General features: G+C 41.2%; 1 protein-coding gene across 2 annotated transcripts; it reads right to left on the bottom strand.

The window, feature by feature from the left end:
• Window positions 1-6,616: 6,616 nt before the first annotated feature.
• On the bottom strand, window positions 6,617-11,452 carry LOC124675417 (beta-glucosidase 12-like). 2 transcript variants are annotated; one of them, XM_047211494.1, is made up of 13 exons: window positions 11,250-11,452; window positions 10,788-10,857; window positions 10,033-10,091; window positions 9,754-9,829; window positions 9,553-9,630; window positions 9,339-9,426; window positions 8,147-8,402; window positions 7,955-8,070; window positions 7,652-7,869; window positions 7,546-7,577; window positions 7,344-7,446; window positions 7,122-7,272; window positions 6,617-7,043 (listed from the first exon to the last, which is right to left on the bottom strand). In XM_047211494.1, exons 1-13 carry the CDS (start codon window positions 11,409-11,411, stop codon window positions 6,869-6,871), a joined length of 1,584 nt encoding a protein of 527 aa, XP_047067450.1. In that variant the 5' UTR covers window positions 11,412-11,452; the 3' UTR covers window positions 6,617-6,868. The 2 variants fall into 2 exon arrangements, with proteins under 2 accessions (XP_047067450.1, XP_047067451.1); XM_047211495.1 differs by having other exon boundaries at window positions 7,164-7,272.
• Window positions 11,453-11,740: the final 288 nt, after the last annotated feature.

The following is an 11,740-nucleotide window of genomic DNA, read 5'->3' as shown; positions in this document are numbered from 1 at the left end:
AGTTCTCGCTGAAAACAGCGTTAGTCCGTGTTAGTTGCTTCCAAAATACACAAATTAGAGGCAAAACAATAGCAAAAGTGTTCGGGAAAGTAGATACATTTTGGACGTATCATGCACCATCATGGAGAAGGGCCAGGGGTTGTTTAGTAGCCTTAGGTCAAGAAGGAATGCAAGGGTGTCTCTTAATATAGATGATGAGCATCACAATATGCTCTATAAAGTGGAAGCTTTTGATGTCCATACCACTAGGTGGCAAGACCCCAAGATGCTCAAGGCAATGCATATAGAAGAATACTTTGCTTTGTTCCTAGAGCATACTAGGCTTGAAGGATTTGCAAGCCGTCCATACAAGACGTATGCTAAAATAACCCGCGAGTTCCTTGCCACATTCAGGTTTGTGCATACTAAGGAAAGACAGGTAAGAGAGGTAAGACTATCCCCGCCAATTTTTATGTTAAATTTATCATGCAGCATAATAGATATGTTATGTCCATTGATGAATTTTGCAAGGCCATTAATGTTCAAAATGTTGGGAGTTGGTAGGAAATCCCTAGTGATTACGATGAGGAACTCCGGACATTTTGGAGGAGCATTATTGTGGATGTTCCAAATGATATCCTTAGGAGTAAACTCTCTCATATTCAACATCTAGGGTCGAGGTATTTTTCTTTGTTCTTAGTTAGGGGATTACTAGCTAGGAAAAATGTAACTTCTTGCACATGGCATGTTGTCTATTTGTTGAGGTGTGATAGGAATGGAACTTACCCTGCATTTAACTTGGGAGTAATTCTTGATAGAATCTTGTCTTATGTTGTTTTACACAATGAATATAATCCACTCTATGCAGGTGCCATTGCCACTATGGTCTATGAGCACATTAAAGAAGAATGGGGATTCCGTAACATTGGAACTGAAATTTTAGAATCCAACCTGTTGGATGCTAGCTTGTTGATTAAGATGGATATTCTTGTTGGAGTGTGGTGGAAAGATTTTTTTAAGTATAAGTATATGGTTAAGCAAGGTGTTTTTGCTTGCACTGTGCTTCCTCGCCTTGATTGTTTTGACAGATTATCAAACAAATGGATCATCGAGCAAGAGGAACATGAGTGGGAGTTGGCTCCCGCTACTCCACAGGACAACACATGGCCCGAGGAGGCCCCTGAGCCTCCTCATCAGGAGGAGTTGGAGGAGGTACCTGTGTAGCCACAAGTGGAATGGTATGAGCCAGAACCACAGCAGCAGGAGTGGTACGTGCCCGTGCCATCGCAACAAGAATGGCAAGCACCACCTCAGCAAGAGTGGTAAGCACTACCTCAGCAAGAGTGGCAAGCACCGCCTGCACCGATGCCTGGGGGTTCACACCTGCCGCGCCCTTCTACCAGCCTGGGGAAGGATCTTCTTCCCAATGGGGGAATGAAGGTGCTTCTTCACAGTGGGGGCAGCCAGTACCCTTCTTCGATGATGGATCGCACGGTTGGGGGCCCGGCTCCGACCATCCCGGCTACTAGCTTCACCCCAAGCTTGGGGGAGTATGTGTCCTTCGCCTTACTCCATTGTACATTGTCATGCTAGTTTTATTCAGTTTTGTTGCATTGTAGTTTTGTTTATTTCACCATTTGAAAAACCAAAAAAAATTCCACTTTCTAGTTTTTGAATTTCGATTTCTCGCAAACAAAAACCTCAAAAACCAAAAAAGATTTTCGCTTTTTAGTTTTTGCATTTTGCTTTCTTTTCAAACAAAAACCTCAAAAAACCAAAAAGATTTCTTTTGCTTCTTTTGCATGCATTTGCATCATTTTTTTGTTTACAACTCCAAAACTTCAAAAACACAAAAAGATTTTCTGGGAGATCTCTACATGTTAGTTTTCAACGTTTGGTTTTTAGTTCCTAGCCTGTAACTCCGATTGGGCTGAAATTTTCGCGGGCATTTAAAATTTATCATCCCCTACTCTCAAAAAAATTGAAAAAATTCCTGGGATGTTTAAGTGGGGGTAAAAAGGGTTGCACAGCTGCTGAAATTAATTGACAGATTTTGTTTTTCATCACTAAAAGTGGCTAGTTGAATTTTCTATTGGTCCAAAATGAAAACTTTACTTCTATATGGATCCCAGCCACATGATACACCTGATTGACATCATTGTGATACTCATGAGAGAAGAGCAATGGGTCGCTAACAAAAGCCATGCCTAATCATGGTGAAACTTTCAGCAAAGAGCATCCTAAAATTAGAAGAGTGAAAAAAATGAGAGATTGGAAAAGGAAAGAAAAAACAGGTGACGAACTAAGGAGAAGAAATAGAACCCAATGAGTTGGCTGCTTTGAAGACAGAACAGGCTAAAACTAAGAAGTTCCCGCTGACTTACACTTATATGGTAAAAAGGGAGGCACCCCTTCCACTCATAAGGTGTTAAAGCTAATAATCAGAACACATACCTTGCCATTCCACCTTACGGTCAACCAAAAATACTATCTTCTTACTCATGTATGAGTCCTCTATGAGAGTCTGAATGTTAAAGGACTGGAAGGATACGACATCCCCCCATTATTTGGTTTTGCAATGCAAGTATGATGACATTACTAGTCAACAATTGAAAGAATCGAAAGGTCTCAATAACCATGCTCATGATTCAATCAAATGCGATGCTAGAATTTTAATTTTTGCTAGTACCGATTAATCTTGTACAAATAGTGTTGCCATATAATACCTTCTTTACACCATGCATAGATAGAGTAACATGAACATAGTGCATATTTAGTAACACTTTGTCATCATTTATGAAGCTATGTATCGAATACTTTCCATGTTAAATTGCTTATGCATGCATAGAGCAAAGTTCTTGTCAAAGTCTTTTATCGCTTCTACACTGGGTTTGAGTTGTTTGAGGACAAACAACGAGCTAAGATTAGGGGAGATGATACATCCCAAATGTATCTACTTTTCCAAGAACTTTGCTCAATGAATTACTCCAGAATCTCGCCATACTTGGATAAACACTGCTGAATCTGATGATGTTTTTACCAAGTCTCGTTTTTGTCAAGTTTTCGCAGGAAATAAAATCGGGAAAAAATACCACGGAAGTTTTTCACCAAAATAAGGACCTAGATCTTTGGATCACGAGAGGGGAGCCACGAGGCCCGAACGAGGCCAGGTGGCGCGTCCTAACTCTTTGTGCGCGCCGCCTAGGCCCGTCCGGCCCTCGGTTGTCGTCTTGCCTCCCCCTTTGCATGGTGCCTACAAACCTACCCCTAGAGGGACACGACGTTTCGCGAAACAGAGCGCCGCCAAGACCACGATCTTTGTTTCGGGGGTCACATTGATCCTGCTCTCCACCCTGGAGAGAGGATTTCGAGGGCTTCTTCCTCATCACCGCCACCGACGTCATCACCAACCATCATGGACTCACTCTCCATCACTATGAGTGAGTAGTTCTATGTAGGCTTAAGAGATGGATGAGTTTTGGATGAGATTGATCATGTAATCCTCCATATGTATCAAGATTTTAGGTGTTCATCTTGAAGATATTCATGTATGAGTGTTGATACACCTTTGCTATGTTTAATGCTTGTTGGTAGGGCCCGAGTGACATGATTTCAGTACTAAACCTATATTTCTTTATCATATATATGAGGTTTGTATTTATCTGCAAAGTGTATTACTTGTTATTATGTTGACCATGCGAATCCCTAAGGTGACAGGTGGGAAAAAACAAGGGGAAGATGTAATAATTTTGAGGGTTATGTGTGTTCATGAATCTTAATGCTTTGTTCCGGTCTATTATAAAGGGTAGATATTAATTTCTTGTAGTTCCAAGTTGGCCCCGGTGAAATAGGCAAGTAGGACAAAAGATGATATGCAAATTCTCTTAGTTAGTACGCACAACTATATTTGGATCACACAGCTACACACAACTGAATTAGAGATGAGTGCTATGTTAGTTGGATGACATTACATGATCAATATCATTCATACATTACCCCATTTCTGCCCCATGGCTACGCTTTTAGCAACTAAAAGTTTCACATTACTTCTTGCAGTGAAAACCAGAAATCTGCTGCTTTTATTTACTGTTTTCTTTTACTGCCTTGAATCAACTGCTATAAAATCATCACTTGCTTTGTGAGTTTATTGATATACATGTGTGATTGAGAGTGACGTCTCAATTGCTAAGGTCTTATTGGTATTCTTGCGTTTCCCTTGAGTCGAACTATAAATTTGGGTAATACTTCCCATCGAAGATTTCAGCGATCTCCTATACTTGTGGGTATCATTTATGTAATTCCTATGTGGTGAATCATGATTCTACGATATTGATATATGAGATTGGAATCTATTATATGTAATATGTATTGATAGATGCATATCATGTAATCCGATCTTAAGTGCTTGTTCTGATCCAAATTGTATGTAAGAACATGTGTGGGGAGAAGTGTGTATTAGATAGAGTATAGCATGGTTGTAGTGATTGAATAGTGACAACAAATTCATGATCTATTATGGTTTTACCTTTTCCTTTGCTGCCTCACTAGGAATAAAGTGAATGCATGTGCTATGTTTATCATCTGACAATTGTGATGATCTTATTTACTTAAGGTAGCATATTTGATATTCAAACATCATGTCAAAATACTTAAGGCTATGCTCTGTTAATTCTTAATACAATATTGCTTGGAGTTTTCTCTTTCTTGTGGAGTATAGGAGATATGTGTTACATCATCTCTATGTTAGGATGTGATGTCCATATGAATGCTTATCAAACACATATTGAAGTTGCACCAATATTATGTCATTGATGGATTGTTAGTGTCCACTACAACTTAGAAAGAGAGTAGACAAGTGAACCCATGAACCCCGCTCCAATTTTAATCATAAGAAACACCTTTCCAAGGCTTTTATCATGCTTTACATTTGCTTCAATATTTTAATCCGAAAATACAATTCTTTACTTAAACAAACACAAAACCCAAAAACAACTATCTCTTTACTGTTTTTATCTAGTTTACTTAGTTTATTTATCTTACTTTACTTTGAGTTTATCTTTTATCTACAATTACTAATATGAAATCTTGTGCTTAACAACCACACGGTGGAGTTGGGGACACAAGGTAAAACTTTGCTTTGTAGGATTGCTGAAAGAAGAGAAAGATGAGACAACTTTAAGCCAATTCCCCAAGAGTTTGGTATAAACCCTCGAGTCACCCTTTTGGGGAAAGCTACTCTTACTACGACACTCTGCGCTTGGAGTACCAACGAATTGATGATATACACGAGCATCATCAACAATGCATTACCCTAATGACAGTACGGATGCATACATCCAAAAGAAGAAAGAAGATAAAAAAGAAGTCTTGTTACAGTAATCTATTCCTTATATCACCAAACCAAAAACTACCAAGATAACACTAGAGATCCATCTTCTCTGAAAGCTACGCCTCCAACAAGGGAACAATGCATAAGCACCATCGTTCCCTTGATGATAGATCACATGTGTTCACCCTAGAGAAAGTTTGCGCTCTCAAAAATAATGCCTTCAACAATGCCATTGCCAAGCACAATCAATTAAGGTCAAACATTTGGTTTTCACCTTGAAGTTCAGATTCTGGACTTCTCCTGTGTTGTCATCCCCACTTGCTGATGCCGCCACTCCAAGTTACGAATCACCAAGCCAATTCCTCATCACCACCAGGGTCCAAACCGCCATTACTAGTCCTCAGATTTTGGTTTCCATGCCATTCTCCAATACTGAATTCATCATGAAACTAAAGACATGTCCCGCAGTTGCAACAAATTGCAGAGCTTCGCAACGCTCCCTATGAAACCAAATGGTTAGAAAAAATAGGCTGCATGCGGTCGAATCCCATCCGATCCAGCAATCTCCACGCATGAGTCGCCCAGTGAAGTTTCGGAGCCTTCCGAAACTGGAGACTCCAGCTAGATCAATCAAGACAAGCATCAAGAATATCTTCGTCTTCGTGTGAGAGGAACCCTAGGACCACATTCTTTATTGAAGCTGAGATAGTAGCCCGCACACCAGTCCAAATCCTACCATCAGCCCGTGGGCTAGACCAGCATCGAGAAAGGTGGTGATAGAGCAGGGTTGACCCTCCACCGGATCCGGCCCTATCATGTAGCGAAGAGGATCTAGGGAGGCGGCACATGAGACACCCAGATCGGAAGATGTAGGGTTTTGTCCAACACAACACCGCTCAGCCCGCAACTCTGCCGCTGGTTAAGGCGCTGCCGGGAGAGGGCCTCCGCCAGCACCCTGACTTGGGGGGATGCCCTGGTCGCTGCATGTCGACGCGTTGGCCATCTCCGTCCCAGCAGTTCCGGTGGCCATCTCAGGCATCCACCACCCACAGGCCTCCTTGGGCGGCTGGGTCCGCCACCGTGGTGAGGGCCGGCGGCATCAGTAGCAGGCAGCGGAGGGTTCTAGCGGCGCGAGCGGGTCGCTCCTAGTGTTGTCCTAGGGTGTGACATAGAGGGGCTGTTTTCTCTGTTTTGCCATCACGACCAGCTTATGCTCTGCTAAGCGGTTTATCTTCTTTATTTACCTTTTCCTAGCAATCTACTCCCTCCGCATTTAAATTTTAATCCACGCACGGTTGTGAACAGAGGTAGAAATAACTTGCCGTCCCGCGTTGATTAAATGTGAACAGAGGTGGTACCAAATTGGGCAATGCTACAAAAATGCTGCAGGCATACGTTCAGTCAGTTGGTCTAAACCTTGCAAATTCAGCAGAAATTATTACAGCGTCATTACGACCAATACAAGGGGTAATACCGTGCAGCACACATGATAGTACAATCAGCCAATCCTCTATTGTAACACTGCCTCCATCGCGTGGTTGCCAGATATATGCATGTCGATCATCGCTTGAGGAACTTCTTGAACCAGCGTGCTGACTTCTTGGGATACCGCTTCCGCTTCTGCCCATCGATGTAGTCCACGAAGTGTAACCCAAACCTAACCGTGTACCCGCTCGCCCATTCGAAGTTGTCAAGCAGTGACCATGCGAAGTACCCCTTCACGTTTGCGCCGTCCCTGTAGACCAGAGCGATTTAACACGCGTGTGCAACGCAACATTAATTGTCAGGTAATGACAGAGATTTGGTTTGGAACTTGTATGACACTCTGTAGACTGTAGGCGGTGCTCTAATCGACCTTATGGCACTCTGTAGCGCAAGAAGGTGCTTGTGGTAGTAGTCTATCCTGCCGTAATCATCGAGGGCTTCCTGGATAGTTAGGCTCTTGTTGTTGGTTTCACCAACACCTGAATGAAAGAGTTTTTCTGAGTTCCTGTATATGTTTCCTTCTGGTTTTTGGGAGAGAAAATATGCTCACCGTTTTCAGTGATGTAGACAGTGGGATTGCCGTAGTTGTCCTTGACATAAAGCAGCAGGTCACGGAAGCCTTGAGGGTAGACGTAGATCCAAGGTGTACCAGACTACACACATATTATTTACTGAACTGAATCACCAACATGAAAAGGGGCGAACAACTACATATGGGAGATTTGTTCCCATGTACACAAGTGGTAAATTACCTGAGGACCTATGGGGACACCATTTCGAACACCTAACAATCTTGGATAGTTAGTAGGCGCAATTAAAACAATGAAAATGGTTGCTGCGTGATGATTGATGACTCACCGGTAAGATTAGCTTGAGCATCGGTATTGTAGCTAGTCTTCAGTCCATTTGACGGGGGAAGGCTATCAGCATAGTTTGCAGTGTAATAGTTGATTCCAATGAAGTCGAATGCACCCTTGACCAACTTAGATTGTTCCTTTGTGAACCGTGGCAAGCGATTACCGACCAGTTTTCTCATGCTATGAGGGTAGACTCCTCTCGTGAGAGGGTCCATAAACCTGCAAGGGCATTCCTAGCCAGTAAGATTTCCATTTCCTTCAACACCTTGAAAACTAATATATGTGTGAATTACAAAGAGTTTACCATCCGAGCATGAAGTCTATAGCGCGCCTCGCTGCAGCATTGTCGGACTTCGAACGTGAGAAGGGAACATACCAGTTTGAGACTAGAGTTATCCCAACCTTCCCCTTCTGGGCGTCCTGCATTTTCATACACACGTGTATCAATCATATGGTCGTTCAGTATATGCCTAACAATGAAGTGCTCGTTAATCACCTGGTATTTTTGTTTGTATAATCTGACGGCTGCTGCATGGGCGAGTAGCTGATGGTGGCCTACAATGTAAGGCTCTGTTCCTGAATCTCCAACGCTGCATTTCCCCAACTCCCAAGAGGAGCACCGGCCTGGCGCAAAAATTCCCATAGCATAGCTCGCGACAGAAAACGACCATGGCTCGTTGAATGTAATCCAGTGCTTCACTCGATCTCCGAACTCTCTGAAGCAGACTTCAGCGTAATCCTTATAGTCATTTCTGCATGCACCAGTGACAGCCCGATTAAAATATCGTTGCTCCTTTGTTACATCTTACAAAATGCTTTAGAGAGTGTGTGACCATCAATCAATCCATCATTTCTTGATGGTGATGTTGGATCTGTTCGTAGCGGACCGTGCAGGCCGGTCTTATGGAGTCGTTGTCTCTACTATATTCAATGACGTCGACGTCTATTGAACATTTCTGGCCGGGTTATCTTTGTCATGCATGGAGCATGGTCTATCCATATTTTGAGAGATATTTTGTACTTGTTCCGTCGTGGATTGTCTTAATTACATATATAGAGGAGAGTTTCTTTAAAAAAATGAGCTCGGGCCACTGGAGCAAGTTATTTTTGGAATTCAAAATTGGGTTTTAGAACTTCAAAAAGTTCTGAAACTAAATTCTACATGTCCAGATAGAGATATCCTAGGAACGCATAATTTTTTGTTTAGCCTATAGAAGGTAGAAGTATTTCATATTAAAATTTTAACACTTGTAGAATACATCTGTGAGATACAGATTGTTTTTTCAAGAATTTCTTGACAATTTAGAATACCGTTTTCCATTGTTTCAGAATATCGGGCTCCATGCAGCCCCAACTCCAAAACGTCGCACGCTCAGAATTTCTTCGCTATTTACAATGGATGCCCATGGTGGAGTAGGTAGAGAGGGAGCACGATAACTTCATGCATGTTGGACTAACTTACTCATGCTGCCCCTAGTGAATCTTCTTTTACTTGGGTTTATCTTGACTTATTTTGATGATTTGATTAGAATTTCCCATTTTACAATGACTTGCTTCTAGACGACACTTAAGATTTTCCTGTTGGCCTACAATATTAAAATCCCAAACTATACTCCATCAATGTCTCATTATCTAGTTACTTCTCCAAGTAAATGCATAAAGGTATTCGTGATACTTTTACCACTCACATAATATTAGGGTTAAGAAACCCTTCATATTCATCTTCCAACGCCTGAGGTGAGTCCCAGTGAAAAAGGGTCACAAATGGCTGCAACCCTGCAAATATATAAAGATTAATCTAGTGGTGGAATAAATAACGAGCATGATGTCAGTGCAGCCTGCAGATTGATACCATTATTTGATAAGAAATAATTAATTACTGCTGATTGTTAGATACTTTACCTTTGGATAGTAGCTCATTAATCAAGTTATTATAATATTTTATGCCTTCTTTGTTCACTCCACCTCTCAGAGTCCCATCTGACATGCATTCATTAAGGTCAATGTGAACATGCTATCAACTTAGCATGTGGAGGATTTGCAGAATCTTTATCCAGAGAAAAAAAAGAGGTAAAACGTATCTCGATTGAAAGATATCGTTACCTGGAAGAATTCTTGTCCATGAGATGGAGAACCTGTATGCATCCACTCCCATATCCTTCATGAGGCGCACATCTTCCTGAGGTTTTCAGAATTTTTGATCAGCACTACCTAGATTAATATTGCAGGATTCATGGAACTAATATTCAATTCTTTTGTCATTGTGAGATTGTAATATCAATCTTTTTTTGCGGGTATTGATCTTTTGAGTATATAATTTATGGGAACTCTAAATTTTCAAGAAAAACTAAGTCGTCCAAACTAAAATCGCTATATCCATACCTTGTAAAGATGGTAAGAGTCCACTGCCACATCCCCGTTGCTTCTGTCGGCAACTTTATCTGCAAAAGCTATTCCAATTTTTATGGGGAAAAAACAATGCTCATTGATGTTCATTTGATGTAAGGAAGATTTAACTTCAGTACTCCGCTCGGCCGGAATTTCCGAAATTTCGGCGGAAACCGATAATCTCATTACCCCCGAGAATAAATGATACCGACCAAAATATTTCGCCTATATTTGAATTTGAACTCTAGTATTTGGTCAAATAGGCGACGCATGATGTAATATACATAAAGCTTGCGTGGCGTGCGTGGTGGCTTGGTGTGTTGTTGATTCCGAAAGGTCGCGAGTTCAACTCTATGCCAAAATAAGATGTATGTTGTTTTCGGTCAAAGCCAAATTATTTAAAGTTTGACTAACTATATAGAAAAACATAAACAACTACACACAATATGAAAACAATTTCATGATCTTTCTAACGATATTGGTTTGAGATTGTAACTGTTGACAACTTTTTCTATATAGTTGGTGAAATTAAGAAGTTTAATATTGACCAATAAATACTAGTACTACTCTGTTCCTAATAAATGACCTTTCAAACATGTTCACACCAAACACGCAGTTTGACCATTATTTTGGCTCAACATGTTAGTATAGAATTAGTAGTAGAAGATTATGATAGTATGAAAATAAATTATGTAATAAATCTAATGATACTATTCTCCGTTTACTGCGTGTTGCAGATGTATACATGCCTGGGTATTGGTGAGTGAAGTTGTCCCAGATGCTTGGTCCCCTGCCTCCCTCCATCGCACCACCCTCATACTGCAGTTGTGTGCCAGATGCATGTGCATATATAAGACCAGATCCAGAACTGAATATATGATATTACTTCTTCGATCAGATCAAGTATCGATGGACCAAGTCGGCAAGTCATATACTCATATATGCTGGAACTTGAGAAATATTTTCTCCCACTTTTTCTAGCATTCAGTCATTCATGATTCCTGTCTAGTATTTGCCTAGAACTTCTCTGTGTTAACTTCTAACAAAAGCATTCCTAACTATAACCTCTAACATTAGGAAGGAGTAACAGCTTATGCATGATACAGCTTCCATACCTGTACTTACCACCATCCATCAGATTGTGCTGATCGGAGAAAGGAAAGCGAACAATGTATGCTATGCTTGAATCAGTGGAGGAAAGAAGTGGAAACCTGGTAGGACGAGGAGGCCGTCCCGAAGAGGAAGCCCTTGGGGAAGCTCCTCCGGCTTACCGACTCCGATCCGACGCCGTCGTAGGCAGCGGAAGCGACAGCCAGAAGGAGAAATATGAGGACAGCACCAGCCGGCATCGTCGCCAGCTCTCCTGCAGCCATGTATGGGGTGATCGGGTCGTCGCTGTGGACCTATTGCAGGCTTGCAGGCCTTGTCACTGCGTAAGAAGCTCACCTTGGCACTAAATATATAGACCGGCGAATAGATTAAATCTGAATCTGTTGCTGTCTGACAGTACAACTTGTTCTGGTAGAGTAACCCCCCATTCTTCTTACAACGCGTATTAGCATTTTAGAAGTTAAACTTAATTATCTTTGTCCAAAAATTTACAAATCCTATAAACATTTGAAATAAATAAATAAATACATAAATAAAATATGAAAGTATATTTCATCATGAATACAAACATAATGATTTGACATACTTTTTT

The sequence above is a fragment of the Lolium rigidum genome, chromosome 7 (assembly GCF_022539505.1).
Source record: "Lolium rigidum isolate FL_2022 chromosome 7, APGP_CSIRO_Lrig_0.1, whole genome shotgun sequence".
Classification (NCBI taxonomy): Eukaryota; Viridiplantae; Streptophyta; class Magnoliopsida; order Poales; family Poaceae; genus Lolium; species Lolium rigidum.
This window is presented reverse-complemented; position numbering and strand designations above follow the sequence as displayed.

Bases quoted from the DNA above. Each gene is read 5' to 3' on its own strand.
- LOC124675417 (XM_047211494.1), bottom strand. From the start codon at position 11,411: ATGGCTGCAGGAGAGCTGGCGACGATGCCGGCTGGTGCTGTCCTCATA. The intron at 10,858-11,249 runs GTTTCCACTTCT...ACACAACTGCAG, and splicing joins CGGCCTCCTCGTCCTACCAG to TATGAGGGTGGTGCGATGGA. The intron at 9,427-9,552 runs GTAAAGTATCTA...ATATATTTGCAG, and splicing joins TAATGAGCTACTATCCAAAG to GGTTGCAGCCATTTGTGACC.